Source organism: Ictalurus furcatus, chromosome 2 (genome assembly GCF_023375685.1).
Source record: "Ictalurus furcatus strain D&B chromosome 2, Billie_1.0, whole genome shotgun sequence".
NCBI lineage: Eukaryota > Metazoa > Chordata > Actinopteri > Siluriformes > Ictaluridae > Ictalurus > Ictalurus furcatus.
Window position 1 is genome coordinate 36,640,596 of NC_071256.1, and position 20,596 is coordinate 36,661,191.

Below are 20,596 nucleotides of genomic sequence, written 5' to 3' on the forward strand. Positions count from 1 at the left end.
AGCCGCGCCATGGGCGTTGTCCAAAGTAAGATTCTAGCCAATCAAATCGTCCAAAGTGGTCAAGTCATCCCGCCTACAATCAATGTCATCCAATCAAATGCGACGACCCGGATTTTTTGTGGGTGTGGATAAACGAAACCCGCAACAGCTACCACGACTGTATCCGGAACAGTATACATACTACTATACTACTTAGACTGGCTATGTAGTATGCAAGTATGCAAGTATACAAGACGAAGCCAGATTAGATGTGGATGATCATTTCACTTCAGTAAATATATTTATAAAATATAATATATAATTATGATAAAATATATTTCACTTAAGTAGATATATATAAGTAAATACGTATATTTATATATTTATTACAAAAAATAAATATATTTTATTTATATACTATATACTTCATATACTACAGTATCTCACAAAAGTGAGTACACCCCTCACATTTTTGTAAATATTTGATTATATCTTTTCATGTGACAACACTGAAGAAATGACACTCTGCTACAATGTAAAGTAGTGAGTGTACAGCTTGTGTAACAGTGTAAATTTGCTGTCCCCTCAAAATAACTCAACACACAGCCATTAATGTCTAAACCGCTGGCAACAAAAGTGAGTACACACCTAAGTGAAAATGTCCAAACTGGGCCCAAAGTGTCAATATTTTGTGTGGCCACCATTATTTTCCAGCACTGCCTTAATCCTCTTGGGCATGGAGTTCACCAGAGCTTCACAGGTTGCCACTGGAGTCCTCTTCCACTCCTCCATGACGACATCACGGAGCTGGTGGATGTTAGAGACCTTGTGCTCCTCCACCTTCCGTTTGAGGATGCCCCACAGATGCTCAATAGGATCTAGTGGAAAAGTGGTCTAGTGGAAGAGTGGTCAAAAACTCCAGCAAGTCTGGTGGATAATTATGCAAAACGCCTACAAGAAGTTATTTCTGCTAAAGGGGGCAAAACTAGCTTGTGAGGCCAAGGGTGTACTTACTTTTTCCACAGATGAATATCACATCTATTGATATTTCTGTTGAATAAATGATTGAAAAAGCTCATTTTCCCTGTGGTTTTGTTCAAGTACATCATCTTCATTAATAGACACTGTTTCCAAGATATTCAAATGCTTGCTTGGCTAAATACGTCAAAAAAGCCAACAATTTCCACGGGGTGTACTTATTTTTTCACATGACTGTATAATAGAACAAAGTACAATATAACGTGGGTTTGATGGTCTAAGCATAATAGGGGCATAATCGAACAGTAAAGAAATTCCAATGTTCATTTGATTTCTAGAGTCCACTAGGGTGCACTTACTTATCAAGCCCAGGGATTTAAAAAAAAAAAAAAAAACAGCTACTCCCCAAATCACCCACTGGTGTGTATGAGCTGGGTCCAGTCATCTATCAAGGATCCATGAGGATGTTCCTGCTGGACAGGAAAGCGACATGAATAAGACTGCTGCTGATGATGATTATGAATTTCTTCTGATCATTGGTAAGTGTTCCTGCTTTCTAATGGCATATGTGTAAAAGTTGTTTGTCTTAATGGTACAATGACGCTCACAAATGTCTTTGACGACAAGGAATTCCCTGAAGAATCAGAAGTGGAAGCATCTTTCTCCAGGAAGTCGCTCATCCTGAAGCTCAAGAAAATGGTTAAGATTATGAGGATGACTTTGAGCCTTTTGATGAAGAAGACGAGCTTCCCGAGAAGAAGAAGAAGAAGGAACACAGCTTCGGCCAACCTCGAGGGTTTCTAACATATTTCTTATATCATTTAGTTATCTCAATAAAAGAAGTTATCTTCTGACATGGCACCACAAACTACTCTTAACAAAACACTGTTCTTTCTATCAAGAACACAGACGAAAAGAAGCCGTGATTGTGTGTAGTAGTGAAAGGTGAGTAGTCATGAAGTACACGATATGGCCAACAGTATGTAGTGGACACCTGCCCATCACACCCATATGTGCTTTTTCAACATCCCTTTCCAGATTTAGTCCCTGTGTTGCTGTTATAATAACCTCCAGTCTTCTGGGAAGGCTTTCTACTAGATTTTGTCGCATGGCTGTGTGGATTTGCTCACTGGGGTTCACTGGGGTGCAGTCGGCGTCACACTTCATCCCAAAAGTCTTCAGTGGGATCGAGGTCAGGGCTCGAGTTCTTCCACTCCAACGTTGGCAAATCATGTCTTCTTGGACTTTTGTGTGTCCAACTTTGTGGCACCAGTTCAGGAATGGCCTACATATTGGTGTGATGGTCAGGTGTCCACAAACTTTTGGACATATAGTGGAGTTTGACTGGGCACTTGAATTGAATGGGTTAAATCCAAATAACTCGAATAATATAGACTGGACCTAATATATTTAGTCAGTGGAAATTTCTGTTTTGTTTGTTATTTTTATTACTATAACATGTTATATAAGGGGGATTTATTCAGAAGTCTGTATTTTTAATGTGTTTTAAAGACATCTTGCAAAACGGGGTCAAATGTTAATGCCATTTGGGGGGCCTTAGCCTGGAAGAGTTTGGGAACCCCTGTCAGATAGCATATACACGCTTTCACTATTGCAGCGTTATAGCTTCAGCCCACTGGATAGCAATGTCAAATATATAGCAGGGGTCAAACACTTTTGGCAGAGGGATGAATGTTTTAGCTTCACCCCATGAGGGATATGATTATTACCTAAAGATAAAGATAAACTGAATCAGGAACTGAATCCAACCAGTTAATATTTTTACCACCCTATTCGTGTTTCTCTAATCTACTGTGAATCCTCTTACACTCCATTTGCATTGTCTTTTTGGACCATCCTGTGTGTTCGGCAGTGTCTCGGCTGAGTCTTGCATCGTCTATACATACTAACGAAGGGATTTGTTTACATCGTATTATGTACATGTATTGTACATTTAATATGAGAATGAATAATATTAGCCTTCTTGAAATGTCCATATAAATGAGTGTGTGTACTTTATGGTAGTTTATTACTGTGAAGCACCGTAGTTACACAACAGGACTTTCATATCAGACTGTCCAAGATTAACCAAATACAAATAACACCTTGAAATATTTCCTCAACTCTCAAACACTGTTTAACCATGGTGACATTTATAGAGAAGGTTCATGAGAGGAAATCTCACGGAACGGACAGGTGAAAACTAATAGTACAAACTGATGAACATTGCGGTCACAGTGACATCTAGTGGTGAGAGCCGGTATGGCTTTATCTCTTCTGTGTGAAGCATTTTGTGTGTGTTTGAGAGCTGGGGAAATTAGAGTGAATGTTGCTAATTGCTCATTTCTTCACAGTTTTCCTGAACATTGGTGAAAATGGTGGACATGGTAAAGGACCTCGTGAATGCAGGAGCACAATTTAGTGTTTCAGGTGCATGCAGTCCAGGTAGGACACACACACACACACACACATATACACACACACACAGACACACACACAGAGCAAGTGGAGAACTTCAGATCATCCATCCCATCCTTCAGATTAGGGGATACATGACTGCACTACAACATTTCACAGACGATAGTTAGACAATAAAAAGGGATCGCTCGAGGCCCTGTGTTTAGTCCTGAGGAACTTTATAATATGTAAGATTGTAGTTTTTAATCCGGGACGCATTTAACACAATAAACGGTACAAAACTGTCCAATTCTAACATTTCTATAAGCGTACAGTCATGTAATTACTCTGTAGCCCTAACTGAGGATTTGACTCCATGGACGCCCAGCTACAGGTATCAACCTGATCATGGCGACCTGGATGAGTTGGACAGGGTGACGTTTCCTGGCCCTCTTATGAGGTGACACTCTCTTTCTCCTCTCATATAAAATAAATGGAACATTCGTTTTAAGCAGTAATGTTTGTGCAGCAATCCGCATAATCCAGCCGTGTTCCAACATCTGTTGCAGCAATAAGATGCAGAAAGAGGACCTGTTGGAGTTTATAAAGTGCCAAGCAGAGCAGTGTCTCAGTCAGATTAAAGAACCTGACGAAATGCAGGACTACTTCCTTTGGCAGATTATGGACTTGTTCTGCCGTCAGAACGGAGTAAGTGTTACGGTTCGGTACGTGTGGTGTTTGACTTTGTGAGCAAATGTGTTTTTCATGAACGTAAAGATTCTCTGAATTCTAATTATAAGTGCCTAAAAGAATAAATCTAGTAGCTGTGCTGTTCGTATTCAGTTACATCCCTAATACCTACAGTGCGTGCGTAACTTAATGACATTTCTTACAGGAAGTGAGAAGCATTTTTGACGTGTTTATTTTTTCTTGCGACGTTGCGAACGACGCTTTTTCTCTCCTTTACACTCAGGCACTCGTGCTTTCTGTCCTCCCGAGTGGCCGATGTTAGAAATGTATGAGGGCGTTCCTGCTACCATCTGGGGTCTGGGAATTCTGATGTACGACGTGGTCTGTGGAGACTACCCCTTTAGATTGAAGATCGACCTTGAATACGCTGACCTGGACTTATGTCCTGGTGTGTCTCGAGGTGAGTCGATACAGAAGCACGACATTTATACCTGTATGATAAAGCATAGCGGAATAACTGAACTTCTAGACTAACCTCTGTCTCGTCACTGCACGCACAGATTTCCTCGATCTGATGATGTGGTGCCTGGAGCTCGAGCCTGCTTTGCGGCCGTCTTTCCAGGACATCACCAGGCATGAGTGGTTCACGGGTGGAGTCCAGGTCAGACGGCGAGGATACATTACACCTAATTAATATGAGCTAAGGCATGCTGGAACAGTCCAGATTATATGATTGGACTGGATCAGGATTGAGTTCTGCTTCATAGATTAACATGTTTATGTAATTATACTAACAACTATATACAACTACTATAATTATACTAACAACTAACAACTATATACAACTACTATAATTATACTAACAACTATATACAACTACTATAATTATACTAACAACTATATACAACTACTATAATTATACTAACAACTAACAACTATATACAACTACTATAATTATACTAACAACTATATACAACTACTATAATTATACTAACAACTATATACAACTACTATAATTATACTAACAACTAACAACTATATACAACTACTATAATTATACTAACAACTAACAACTATATACAACTACTATAATTATACTAACAACTATATACAACTACTATAATTATACTAACAACTATATACAACTACTATAATTATACTAACAACTAACAACTATATACAACTACTATAATTATACTAACAACTATATACAACTACTATAATTATACTAATAACTATATACAATTACTATAATTATACTAACAACTAACAACTATATACAACTACTATAATTATACTAACAACTATATACAACTACTATAATTATACTAATAACTATATACAACTACTATAATTATAATAACAACTATATACAACTACTATAATTATACTAACAACTATATACAACTACTATAATTATACTAACAACTAACAACTATATACAACTACTATAATTATACTAATAACTATATACAACTACTATAATTATAATAACAACTATATACAACTACTATAATTATACTAACAACTATATACAACTACTATAATTATACTAACAACTAACAACTATATACAACTACTATAATTATACTAACAACTATATACAACTACTATAATTATACTAACAACTAACAACTATATACAACTACTATAATTATACTAACAACTATATACAACTACTATAATTATACTAATAACTATATACAACTACTATAATTATAATAACAACTATATACAACTACTATAATTATACTAACAACTATATACAACTACTATAATTATACTAACAACTAACAACTATATACAACTACTATAATTATACTAATAACTATATACAACTACTATAATTATACTAACAACTATATACAACTACTATAATTATACTAACAACTAACAACTATATACAACTACTATAATTATACTAACAACTATATACAACTACTATAATTATACTAATAACTATATACAACTACTATAATTATAATAACAACTATATACAACTACTATAATTATACTAACAACTAACAACTATATACAACTACTATAATTATAATAACAACAGAGAATTATATGAAAGAAACAAAGTGTAAAAAAAAAAAAAAACCTGATCCTAGTCTATTTTAATATGTTTGTTTGTTTTGTTTGTTTGTTTGTTTGTTTGTTTGTTTTATTTTATAGATCCCTTCTGGAACCAAAGATGTGGCAACACCCTGACCACATAAAACACACACACACACACACACACACACACACACACACACACACACAACATATAAAAAAAAGTTAATTACATTAAATTATTTAAATAATGAAACAAAATAAAAATAAAATAAAAAATAAACAACAAATATTAAATTCAAATATTACAATTAAATACAAGTAAAAACAAAAATAAACAAAAAAACTTAATTAAATTAAAATATTTTAAAAAAACAAAATAAAAATAATAAATAAACTAAAATAAAAACCTAATAATAAAAATTACATTCAATTAAAATATTAAATAAAACAAATTTAAAAAATAAATAAATAAACAAACAAAAAACTGACTTAAGTTCAAATATTTGAAAAATAAAATAAAAATCAAACTAAGCATAAATATAAAAAGTAAAAAATTAATTAAATTCAAATATATATAAAATAGAAATAAAAACACAAAAATAAACACGAACAAAAAACTGAATTAAAATAAAATATTTGAAAAAAATAAACAAATCTACACATTAAAAATTATATTAACTTAAATAAAACAAAATAAAAACACAAAGATAAACAAAAAATAAAGATTTTAAATTTAAATATTTGAAAAATGAAATAGAAGTAAAAACACAAAAATAAACACAAACCAAAAGAACAGAATTAAATTAAAATATTAAAATAAAAATTAAACAAAAATAAAAACATGAAAGTAAACATAAAAAATAAAGATATTAAATTCACATATTTAAAACATTAAACAGAAATAAAAACAAAAATAAACAAACAAAACATGAATTAAATTAAAATAAATAAATCCAATTAAATTAAAAAATATATTTTTTAATTACATTAAATTAAAATATAAAATAAAACAAAAACAAAATAAAATAAAAAACACAAAAATAAACAACAAATAAAAATATTACATTCAAATATTAAAATTTAATAGAAATAAACACAAAAATAAACATTTTAAATATTAAAAAAACTAAATAAAATAAAAAAAATTAACAAAAAGATAAAAATAAAAAATACATTAAATTAAAATATAACTTTTATATACTTTTATATAACTAATTTTGTTAAATAAAACAAAATAAATACAAAAATAAACAAACAAAAAAGTGAATTAAATTAAAATATTTTTAAAAAACAAAACAAAAATAAGAATAAACAAAAAAAAGATTTTAAAAAATCAAAACAAAGTAGCAGAATAACACTTATTCTCAGTCTAAAACATTTCTATTTTTTAATGATTTATTTTATTTGAAATGTGTTGGTTGCTTTGTCACATTAAATGTAGAAAAAGATCTGACATGATTCATCATAAAACCCTGCGGTGATTTGAACAGGCGGGTGTGTAAACTTTTGATTTCCACTGTAAGGTGTGTTTTTAAAGCATCAGCACCTCCTCCACACCCTGCGGCAGCCTATCAGTGCACTAACACACATGATTTCACTGATGATGAATATCGTGTGATCACTGTTGGTCTTAATGGCTTTCATTGGACCATATTTACAGTTTCTGTTTGTTCTCTGCAGATTTCCCTCTCAGCTCTGAGTAATGAATACATTTGTAAATATCCTGCCAATATTGATGTCTGGTTTTATGTTGTATTTTATACGATCGATTCCCGGTGAGGCCACTAGATGTCACCTCGATCCTTCACCATTATCAACTCAAGCGTTTCATTTATACCTGAAGGTTTTTTGGATTTTCTGATCCAGAAGTTCTTGTTAAATCCTCTGAGGTAAAGCAGATCTTCCAGACAGAGCTCGTTGGTGGCTGAATATAATTATTATTATGATTACTTTTTAGTTTTGAGCAAAAGCACACAAGAGAAGCCTAGCAAGCTCTTGGTTTAAAAGGCTTAACAGATCTAAACCACGCTGTGTTTCTGCTATTAAAGATTTTCCCCTTCACATCTGTACAGCCTCAATTTCTAAATGATACAAACAGAAGAGATATCAGAAATGCATCATTCATTCATTCATTCATTCGTTTCTCCTGGTCAGGGGTGTGTTGGATCCATTTAGCATAGTACGTGCATGTTTTTGGGCGGTCGGAGGAAACTGGAACCCAGAAGGAAACCCACACAGACACAAGGAGAAGATGATGTGTAATTCCACACAGACTGTAACCCGAGCTCTGGATCAAACCGGAGTCCATGGAGCTGTTACTTGAGATGCTTTAGACATGATCCATTTTAAATTCTGGGTTTACTTTGCAATAGGTGTATCGCATCATACCATCGCTGAAGATCAGAGAAGATCTGATAAGAACACATACAGCAAATAAGTCTGCTTAGGTTGGTCAAAAAGGTCGTGGTTCTATACAGATCCATTAAACATGTACACTCTCATAGAATAGGGTTCTTAGTTTCCTTAAAAAAAGGTTCTAGGGTTCTACACAGAACCATTATTCTTGTATACCACTGGAAACACATGCTACACTCTTAGCAAAGGGGTTCTGTGTATAATTAGGAATTCTTAGTTTCCTCAAAAGGCTCTAGTTTGGCGTACGTTCTTTTGTATGGTTCTACATTTCAACCTTTCAGCATATAAACATCCAGAGAATCCAGGGGTTCTTTCTTATAGTTAAGCGTCCTTGGGTTCCTAAAAATGTTCTCGTTTGGATCCCTGTCTGTTTGAGAGTTTTACATAGAACCTCTAAGCATAAACACATCCCTAGAAACACATTACTCGTAGAAAAAGAGGTTTCTTCAGAGGTTCTTTGTATATTTAAGTATTTAAGGGTTCTTGGTTTCCTAAGAAGGTTCTAGATTGGAACACTTTATGTTGGAGTTTTAGATATAATCTTTACGGGCTCCCTAGAGGAGCATGTAGTGAATATTTAAGGGTTCTGAGTTTTACTTTATTCCCCTAAGAGTGTATGTACACGCAGCTTTGGATAAGTAAACACCATGTTCTAATCGAATTCACTTGGTTTATTGGTGAAAAGCAGATATGACTAGAGAATAGACAAAGTACATGGTCTGTGTATCGTGTGTGTGTGTGTGTGTGTGTGTGAATCTGCATGGCGACATACACACTAAATTTAGAGTGCACTGAGTGCTTAAAGTAAAAGGGCTGAGACCTAGAGAACATCGTCCCACAGTTCTACCTGCATACACACATTAATACACTCTTATACACAATAACACGCTCGTTTTAATCTCTTTAGAGGTTGGGGTAATGAGATGATCAGTTGAAGGAGGTGTGTTCCAGCAGGAAACACACTTAGGTATTAAAAAGATATATAAAAATAAAAATAATAATAATAATAATAAATAAAAAGCTGAATATGTTTCAGCCCAGAAGTCATACAAAACATATTCAAACTATAATCTACACTGCAAAATACTCAACACTGCTGATGTTTTTTTCTAACATTCTGAAAGGTGGTGGTGGTGTTTGTGGTGGTGGTGGTGGTGCTGGTTGTGTTTGTGGTGGTGGTGCTGGTTGTGGTGGTGGTGGTTGTGGTGGTTATGTTAGTGATTGTGGTGGTGGTGGTGGTTGTGTTTGTGGTGGTGGTGCTGGTTGTGGTGGTGGTGGTTGTGGTGGTGGTTGTGGTGGTTATGTTAGTGATTGTGGTGGTGGTGGTGGTGATGGTGGTTGTGGTGGTGGTTATGTTAGTGATTGTGGTGGTGGTGGTGGTGGTGGTGGTGGTTGTGTTTGTGGTGGTGGTGCTGGTTGTGTTTGTGGTGGTGGTGCTGGTTGTGGTGGTGGTGGTTGTGGTGGTGGTTGTGGTGGTTATGTTAGTGATTGTGGTGGTGGTGGTGGTGGTGGTTGTGTTTGTGGTGGTGGTGCTGGTTGTGGTGGTGGTGGTTGTGGTGGTGGTTGTGGTGGTTATGTTAGTGATTGTGGTGGTGGTGGTGATGGTGGTTGTGGTGGTGGTTATGTTAGTGGTTGTGGTGGTTGATGTGGTTGTGGTGGTGGTGATGGTGCTTGTGGTGGTTATGTTAGTGGTTGTGGTGGTGGTGGTGGTTATGTTAGTGGTTGTTGAGGTGGTTGTGGTGGTGGTGGTGGTGGTGGTGGTGGTTGTGGTGGTTATGTTAGTGGTTGTGGTGGTGTTGTGGTAGTTGAGGTGGTTGTGGTGGTGGTGATGGTGGTGGTCGTGGTGGTTAAGTTAGTGGTTGTGGTGGTGGTGGTGGTTGTTGTGGTTATGTTAGTGGTTGTGGTGGTGGTGGTTGAGGTGGTGGTGGTTGTGATGGTGGTGGTGGTGGTGGTGGTTATGTTAGTGGTTGTGTTGGTGGTGGTGGTTGAGGTGATGGTGGTGGTGGTGGTGATGGTGGTTGTGATGGTGGTTGTGGTGGTGGTGGTTGAGGTGGTGGTTATGTTAGTGGCTGTGGTGGTGGTGGTGGTTGAGGTGGTGGTGGTGGTGATGATGATGGTTGTGATGGTGGTGGTGGTGGTTGTGGTGGTGGTGGTGGTGGTTGTGGTGGTTGAGGTGGTGGTTGAGGTTGTGGTGGTTGTGGTGGTTATGTTAGTGGTTGTGGTGGTGGTGGTGGTTGTGGTGGTGGTGGTTGTGGTGGTTGAGGTGGTGGTGGTGGTTGAGGTGGTTGTGGTTGTGGTGGTTATGTTAGTGGTTGTGGTGGTGGTGGTGGTTGTGGTGGTGGTGGTGGTGGTTGAGCTGGTCAGAGGTAAATTTATCATCCAAAATGCAGACACACAAAGAGAGATCGCAACCAGAAACTGAGAGAAGATGATTAGGAAAACAAAGCTGGCAGGAAGTAGCGATGCTGAAACGCAGTGAGAGACAAGCAGGGTGAAAACCAAAGCTGTGTCTCAGATCTGAATCTGAGTTTCACACGTTCACATCTCCGCATGGGTTGCGTCTCCGTTCTCCAGTTTCCTCCCATCTCCCAGAAACATTCCAGTAGGTGTATAGGATAAATTACCACTAGATGTGAATGAGTGTGTGAATGTCTGTGTGTGCACAGTGTACTACGTTACACTTGGTGTCCCATTCAGAGTGTATTCCTGACTCACACCCAGTGTTCCCAGGATAGACTCCAGGTCCATAATGACCAGGACGATAAAGAGGAATGAATGAAAAATGTTGAGATTATGACATGGAACATAGTGTTAAATGGTTTCAAACAACAGAAAGTTTTGAGACATACGTATCTATATTGAAACACTTCTAATTTCACACAGAGATAAGAGCAAAAATGAATCTCAGCTTGGATGGTAGATGCTAAAATCACGAACGTAAACCAGTTACTTAATTATCCTACTAATGTAATCGCATAATTATGTTAAATAGCATAATTATTATTAAGATAATGCACAAGGATATGTTCTTTTGAAGGATTTTGCTGTACTGTTTATACTTTTTCCATATTTTAATAATAATAATAATAATAATAATAATAATAATAATAATAATATAACAGCATTAATCCAATGCTTTCACATAGGTTTTTATTTGACCTCAAATCAAGGTCAGACATGTTCTCGCATTACAAATGTCTGCTATGTACACATCAGTTGTTTTTAATTGATCCCTACCACAGTAGCTGGAGTGTAAGGAGTACCAAAGATACTTCTTTAAATCCTCTAGGCCTTCAGAGAAAAGCTTAAAGATTCTGAGACATTAAAAATGTCCAGCATGGCCTTCTGGAAAACGAGCTCGTTTTGAAATAGATGGATCAGTGTGCACTTCCTCTACCTGCCTATAGAGGGCAGAACTCCTTAGCCTCTCCATATCAAATCACCATATTCAAACCTGGTTTGTCCTCCATTCCCACACATCTGGAAGGTCAGAAGAGCATTTTGCAAAGCAAAGTTATAGAGGCATGGGCCACGATTGGCACTAATTGACATATGACCATGATGGGAACTTTTACCTAGTACTACTTCCTGTTTAGTCCTTCTGAAAAACCATCCAAACTTTAAGACGTTTGGTTCCTGTGGTTTTTCGGAGCATTTCTGACAAAGCACAAACCAGACTTTAACCGGTCGTGTAAGATGGGAACCAATCACAGAGAGCTTCTCTCTGGATACATCCATCACACACCCATCTGTATGCTTTCGTTCTGAATAAGACAATGGGTTGAATGATAAGAGAGAGAGAACGAGAGAGAACAAATCACTCTCCTCAAAGCAGACTGGATTTTAATCCTATAATCTCATAACCACCCACTGCGCAGATTCAGTGATTAAAGTTCTGAGGCAGTGGATAGTTGCCATGGTGGGAGGAAGAAAAATTATGTGTGTGTGTGTGTGTGAGAGAGAGAGAGAGAGAGAGAGAGAGAGAGAGAAAGTGTGATTGGTCATGTTTATATACACACGATCACATAGAGGCTAAAGCTACGAAGCTCTTGTATGACTGTCATGTCCAGTTTTCCCATATAAACAAGGATAACCAAATGATCCAAATTTATCTCTAAAACACTTTTAACAATAGTCACAAAGCAGCTTTACAGAAATCTGGATGTAGGCTTAGATACTCATACACTAATAAGCAAACCGCAAGCGACAGTGACAAAGTAAAACTCCCTGAGAGGACAGGAGGAACAAACCTTGACTCAAAATGGAGCCAGTCCTCTTCTGGGTGACATCGGATAGCGCCGTTATAAACAATGACAGTACAGTATACAGGTCCAGAAGTAAAGTCAAACATCGCTAAGTATGAGAGTATAAAAACAAAAGCCAAACAGCATTAACACGGTGTGTAAAATAACTGCTTTTTGCGTATCGTAAGCACTAATGTGACATTAGTAATGGTGTCCCATTCTTTCCAAATCTTATTGTAACCATGCATCCATCTTCTATACCGCTTATCCTTCTTCAGGGTCGTGGGGGAACCTGGAGACTATCCCAGGGAGCATCGGGCACGAGGTGGGGTACACCCAGGACGGGGTGCCAATCCATCGCAGGGCACAATCACATACACACTCACACACCCATTCATACACTACGGACACTTTAGACACGCCAATCATCCTACCATGCATGTCTTTGGACTGGGGGAGGAAACCGGAGTACCCGGAGGAAACATGCAAACTCCGCACACACAGGACCACGGTGGGAATCAAACCCCCGACCCTGGAGGTGTGAGGCGAACGTGCGGACCACTAAGCAACCGTGCGCCCCATTCTTAATGTAACCTTTTGGTTAAAATTTGGAAAGTTGAGCCACTGGAGCAGAGCCAGGATTTTCTGCAAACACCTAATAAACTGAAAGACTGGTGCGAAAGAAGGTTTTTTTGCTCCTCGTTGTTGCACGAGTGTTTACATGAATGTGTCACGCTGTCTCTATTTGGGTCAGTAAAGATGCCCTGTGTTTGCCGTGTGTAGGCCCGATGATGGTGATCTGTATGAACACCTTCTGTTGTTCGGTAACATTGTGCACGGTGAATAGTGGACACCTGACCATTCTGTCTGTCTGTCTGTCCATTACACAAAGACTCTGTGTACATGTACGGGTACAGCCGACGTCTGTGCACTGTACAGCCGCAGCATGTAGTGAATATTAGATTGTTAGTGGAACAACAGGGGTTAAATGTTGTACGGGTAATGCGTGGTGTGTAAGCAGACAGACAGAGAGACAGATATAGCGACGGGCACACAGTTGAAACAAGCGGAATGGAGATTAAATAGGTTTTTCCTCAAAATTGGGAGGATTCGGCGAATCTCCAAATTACATAAGAGGTGGTGTGTCCTGTGTGTTATACACTCTATAATTAATAATTAATATCCTATTAATATAGGATATTACACTCTAGGATTGAAAAGCAGACTGGGAAAAGACCAGGCAATGTTTATTTTTATTTTTTCCAATCTTGAACTGTCAAGAACAGGAAGGAATTGATTTTGGCCCTCTGAGACGCTTTTCTCCTCATCACGGCTGTAAAGAGTGGTTATTTGAGTGACCGGTCAGAAGGAAGGCTAATTTAATGGTCAACCCTCATCCTCTTTTGTACTATGTTCAACAAATGTGGAGATTCGTCACATTCATAACATAGCAAAAAATTTCCTTGCCATGTTGTATAAAATGTTAATCTGGGATAAAACCTAAAGTGATGTTAAGGATGATGATGGTGATGATGATGGTGTGTGTGTGAGGGGGGGTGGATTAGAGGGGCTGGAACAGGTTGGAGCAGAGCTGTACCCTGCACACACACACTAATTCATCCGAGATGCCCACGTTTTCCGTCATGTTTAAAGGAGCTGTCATCATAAGCAGGTAAAGTAAGATTACTCTTGTTTGAGGTGATAGTTCATTAAAAGACACATGCGTTTGAATGCAGCTTTGCGGTGAGTACTGTGGGGTTTAAACGCTGGCAGATATATCTAGATATATATATATATATATGAGAATGCGCTTTTAAAATCCGGAAATGAATATACGTGCGTGTGATATATCGAATTTCACTTTAAAATCGTGTAAATATAACGTGTTTTTGTGTCTTTCCCAAAAACTAACGGTGAGTTCAGCCCTCAACCGTCGGTGGCGACGCACGGAGCATCAGCTGTGCGTTAAAAATGCGCAGACATGAGCGCAAACCTCAGTTTAGTCAAAGTGCATTTAATAGAAAAATGTTCACAGGAACGGAGTTGAATCTTTGTCCGCTCATTATTCGTGGTGATTTATCTAAATCTACAGCGAGAGGTTGGATTGTACAAATGTAATATAGTTTCTGTAACTCCCGGCAGATCAGTGTGCATGTGACTGCGCAAATTGTGCGCAGCCCAGAGTTCACAGTGCTGGTATTGGACTTCAATGCAGTCGTAATACATTTAAGTGAGTCGCTCTTTTAAAACAAGCAAATAAACAAAAAAATTATTAATCATACAAATTGTACAACTGTAATCACACAGAGGCTTAACATCCCATCTCAGCTTTTATTTATATATCTGTATATTTTTCTGTACTATTGTAATTAATCATTTTATATATATATATATATATATATATATATATATATATATATATATATATATATATATATATATATAATAAATTATAAATTACAATTCAAAGATGATTGTCAGTGATTTACAGTACAGTATACAGTAGGGGCGCACTTGTGCCAAACTGAAGATGGATATTGGGTGTATAATATTGTCACACAGTTAAAAGTATTATCACAATATTTTGTTTTAATGGGTGTACCGTAGCGTATGTGCCTGACTCAATGGGCAACACTCACTGGGTTTTTGTTCCAGGTCTCACCCACAAACTGTTCTTGGATAAGTCTTGGATAAGTGCCTTTTGTAAGTGTATTTTGTAATGATTTGCAGTGTATTGTTCGACTGTTTATCAGTTATCCTTTGGATTATGGAGTTTGAGTGAATGTATTTGTGACGAGGTGTGGTTAAAATTCATGTTCAGTGAGCGCTTTATCCTGGTCAGTGGATGATGGCTTGGTGGTTAAGGCTCTGGGTTACTGATCAGAAGGTTGGGGGTTCAAGCCCCAGCACTACCAAGCTGCCACTGTTGGGCCCTTGAGCAAGGCCCTTAACCCTCTCTGCTCCAGGGGGCGCTGTATCATGTCTGACCCTGCGCTCTGACCCCAACCCCCTAAAAAAGAATTTCACTGTGCTGTAATGTATGGTGGGGATGGATATGGTACAGCTGGTGGCAGTTGACATCGGGTCAGCGAGGAAGGACACTGTGCAGAGATTTTTAAAAATGGACTTGATGGGAATAAAGAATTCTCCGCAGCATAACGAGTAAATATTTCTCCGCCCTATCGCTCTCTCTCTCTCTCTCGCTCTCTCTGTGCAGGACGCTGATGGGGCCAAATGAAGTAGATCGGACAGTGCATCTGATGCAGTTTTCAGACTGTGAGACTGGATTAGGTAAGAATATTTGGGGAAAGAGCCCTTAGTATGGTTTCTCTCCATGTGTTGACCAACAAGAACGAAGTGACGAACCGAATGATTGGAATATACTGTATACACTGAGTGATTAAAGTGCATGGGAAACAGGTGTGTGTAATTAGAAGCCTGACGCTGCCTTCAAATCCTGTCGGAAATCTCCTAATTACGAGAGGTGTGCGCACTTGAACGCTGCTACAATGACAGAGTTGTGTGTGCACGTCAGTAAAAAAAAAAAAAAGAAATCATGCTGCCGATATGAACGTCACGACTACCGCAGGTGGTACGTGGGCCCCTACTTGAACACAAATCCCCACAGCCACGCTCGAAAAATCTAGTGCGTAAAAGACTTCCCAGAAGAGTGGCGCTTATTATAAGAGCAAAGCGGGAATAAATCTGGAATGGGATGTTCAACAAACACATATGGGCGTGATGGACAGGTGTCCACAACCCACTGGTCATATATTGTATCTATACCAAGAACTGTTTTTATTTCATCCATCTAACAGTGCATGTAGGGCTCTAAAGTTTCACACACTGTAGTTATTTTGACTCACACACACACACACACACACACAATTTTAAGCCCGAAGGCTTGCATTCTCTTTGTTGTATTTATACGGCGCTCTGAGAGACCGCACTAAGCTCCTTAACACTGTTCTGCTTACAGCGCACACTCAGTCCATCAACATCACTGTGTATTAAACCCACCGCAATCGCACACACTCATGCACATAGACAGCGGAATGCATTATACGACATCCACAAACTGTCAGAGAGAAACATTTGAGCTTTTACGGTGTGTCTGCATTTTAATTATGTTAGAAGGGGAAATCCGTAAGGCTTAAAGAACGCACCGGTGTAAGGAACATAAGCCAGAGGAATGAGATATATTATTGTTAAATATTGGCGTATTTCTGAAGTTTATCCTCACTTTGGAAGGTCGACCTTGGGATGATGATGACGATGACGATGATGATGAAGTGCGTTTAGGTTCTGCACAGCTTACACCTGGATTCTGTAAACAGAATCAGTTCCTGTAGAGCTTTGTGTTTAAAGTGGTACCTGGAGGTGGTGCGGCCCACGAACTCACCTGCCCCGGTACTGTCCCTGCGCAGACGATGTACTAGAAGCTCCTCCAATCTATATAGCAGAAGTGGCGGGGCCATCAGAGTTTGCTATGGTTTGAAAATGTCAAAACGGCTACCACGCGAAAGCCCATGTGGATATTTTTTACGATATGTATTTGGATGGCAAGACAAAATGGAAGAGATTTAAAAATAGTGCATCGTTTCAGACACGGTTTAAGTCATCTATATGTAACCGGTGGATTATACTGGAGATGTTTTGAGCTGTGTTAGTTAGTGGGAACTTACTATACGTGTTGCTTACTGAGCAGCGCAGCACATGCTAACATCTAATATCACAAAAGTTCTCTCCACGATTTCAATCCTCACCCTTTCTTCCTGCTTCAGGTATCAAAGTCATTGGTGGTGTGAAGGAAGTAACAGGAGAGGAATTTGGAGTTTATGTGAAGAGGATCTTACCAGGTGGCCTTGCCTCCACTGATGGTATGTTATTGCTGCTGTTATTCGTGTGTATAGAATGAAGCTAATTGCTGGTCTTTGGTTGCAGTCTTGTTGGCCTCAGAGTTCAGTTAAGCATGCTTTAATACAGAATTCAGACCTCAGAGGTAAGTGCATACTTAAGCGCGCTTCAGAAGTCACACGAGAGTTACGGACACAGGGGCGGAGTTTTAGTAAAACGGATGCGTGTGTCAGTCACGTGCGATTCCGAGCTTCACCGCATTGTGTTAAACCCAGGTGCGACTTTCTGTTATTTGATGTAAACACAATATGCCATGCTGAATAGAAGGTTTTAGGCTGGAAATACAATCTGGAATGCCATTTGAGGCCAATATTATATGCTTAAATCCATCCATCCGTCCATTTTATGCACCGCTTATCCTACACAAGGTCGCAGAGGAACCTGGAGGCTATCCCAGGGAACTTGGGGCTCGAAGCGGGGGACACCCTGGATGGTGGGCCAGCTCATCACAGGGCACAATCGCACACATGTTCACAAACTATGGGCATATGGACAATTTGGAACGCCATTCAGCCTATTACGTATGTCTTTGGACCTGGGGGAGGAAACCGGAGTGCCCAACCCCCAACCCTGGAGATGCGAGGCCATCGTTCTAACCACTAAGCCACCATGGTTTAGTGGCTATATACAAAATATGACTATTAATTAATTAAAAGTGTGGTCGCGTTAAAGTCTGTAGATATTTTATTTTGCACGAAGGATATCCGAGGTGACATTACATGACGTATCTCAGAGACTGGATAAGTTCTGAATTAAATTAAAGAGAGCCGCACTCAATGAAACAAGGAGGCTGGAAAGTAAACTGAAAGATAAGCAGGCGCGTAACCCTACTCTGAAGACGAGAAACTTTCCCGGAGTAAACGTAGACGTTACTTTTGGACTTACTCTAAATACGGCCCATTGGCCATGGGCTTGAGGGTCTTGCGTTTGTCCATCTGATCTGTAGTTTGTTTGCTCTGCTGCTTCAGAGGAGGCAGGCAGGACTGCACAACCTGACACAACCAAGAACAAACGATCGAATAAAACTGATTCAAATGGCTGCGTAATGTTTACACACTGGGAATCCGTGGAGCGCTCTCTTTTCCTGTTCATCTCTAAAAATAAGCGAAGTGATGTTGAACGGTTCTGACACGGCTACACTTAAGCGATATAAAAAGAGCACCTTGAGGTGAACCTGACCTACATCTGGAGAGATGTTTCTAGAATAGAGCATAGTCCTGTACATTTTAGAGTTTGGTCAGGTAATTGCTCGGTTGCGACTACGAAGGTGATACTTTATGTATTTAGAATCATATGTGATTACAATATCAAGTACATGTAAACACACCCATTGTTTTTTGTTGTTGTTGTTGTTTTTTTTAGGACAACTACAGCCTGGAGATCAGATCTTGGAGGTGAATGGAGAAAGTTTGATTGGTGTAACGAGTGAGAGGTGAGTTTCATTACAGACCAAGCTTTAAAGTGCACCTATGATGGTTTTTCAGATATTCCCTTTCATGTAGTGTGTTACATACGGAGCTGTTTGTGAATGTAAAAAGCCGGCAAAGTTTCAAAAATCAAAGCGCACGACAAACGGAGTTATCGAGTCCTAAAAGAAGGAATCGATTCTGAACAGCTGAAACGACTCGTTAGTGATTCCAGACTTTACTTCCTGTACTAACCTACGTAGGTTCGTAACAAAAAGCCCCGCCTCTTGTCTTCATCGGCTGCCCGGTAACAGCGGTAGACCAATCACGACAGACTGGGACGTCTGACCAATCAGAGCAGAGTATGCTCTCTGAAAGGAGGAGTTTAGAACGAATCATTTAGAACGGATCATTTAACGAGTCGTTTGTGACACCGGGGTGAAAAAGATAACGCTGCCATTTAAATGACGAGCACGTTAAAGTGTTTTCAGACCTCGGATTCACGTAAATCCATCGTATGAGAGCTTTAAAACAAAATTAGGCACGTTTCAAAAACCATAACAGGTGCGCTTTAAGGTTTTACGGCAGTGATTACAGTGATTTAAACTCGGTAACTGTATATGAATCACATAATAATTACTTGTAAGGATAACATAAATGATACCTTTATTTGTAGAACATCTTTCAATTCAGATCAATAAAACGTAACTGAAAGGCCTTTACAGTGTGCGCAAAAGACAAATCTACAATATCGATCCATCTATCCAGCTGTTTATCTATCCAGCTGCCATCTATCCAGCTGACTTTTGCTTTTCCTCCAGAGCGGTGGATATTCTTAGAGCAGCTTCGTCCACAAACCACATGCGTCTTCTGATAGCGCGAGATGAGGAAGCTCGGTAAGACACACACACACACACAGATGAATCCAGTCGTCTGAGTATGTAACCAAGAGCTGTTTTTATTTCATCAGTAATGAAACACTAGTACACTATTCTTTTTCTTAGCTGGTTCTTATTGTTTAAGACTCCATGACTAAACACTGGAGCCCTGATTTGCAAAGAATAATTGTCAATAATAATTGTAAACAAATATGCAGTTGGTGGAAAGCATACGTGAGCAGATGCATGATGTCTCAACCAAACAAAGTGCAACTTCTACAGACATGTATGATTATTACACCAAGCTAGATGGCGCTGCAAAGGGTGAAAACTGTGGTCAGTGGGCGTGGCGAGCGCGCATGAGTGAGCCAATCAAGCGATGATGAACAATCCAGAACATCATCCTTGCATTCCTAGAAAGAAAGGTTCCGTCTAGCACTCTAAAGAGTTTGTCCATCTATCTGAGGGAATCCTTAAAGGTTCTATATACTGTAGAACCTTCGAAATGAGAACATCTTTCTGAAAGGGTTCAAACTGAACCTCGTTAGAAAGCTGGAAGAGTTAGCCGTTCAAAGAACCCCTGCGGAAACCTTGTTTTATGAGAGTCTCTGAAGGATTGAAGTTTCCTTTT

General features: G+C 38.6%; 1 protein-coding gene across 1 annotated transcript in view; it reads left to right on the forward strand.

Annotated features, from left to right (window-relative positions):
* The first annotated feature begins 1,554 nt into the window (after positions 1-1,554).
* si:dkeyp-72e1.9 (uncharacterized) overlaps positions 1,555-20,596 on the forward strand; it is a 28,908-nt gene continuing 9,866 nt past the window's right edge. Inside the window, exons 1-10 of the mRNA XM_053640929.1 lie at positions 1,555-1,753; positions 3,709-3,814; positions 3,924-4,051; positions 4,328-4,504; positions 4,605-4,694; positions 10,102-10,297; positions 15,982-16,055; positions 17,549-17,644; positions 19,044-19,113; positions 19,909-19,983. Of these exons, the coding sequence (XP_053496904.1) occupies positions 1,555-1,753; positions 3,709-3,814; positions 3,924-4,051; positions 4,328-4,504; positions 4,605-4,694; positions 10,102-10,297; positions 15,982-16,055; positions 17,549-17,644; positions 19,044-19,113; positions 19,909-19,983 (1,211 nt within the window). The remainder of the gene's footprint in view (positions 1,754-3,708; positions 3,815-3,923; positions 4,052-4,327; positions 4,505-4,604; positions 4,695-10,101; positions 10,298-15,981; positions 16,056-17,548; positions 17,645-19,043; positions 19,114-19,908; positions 19,984-20,596) is intronic.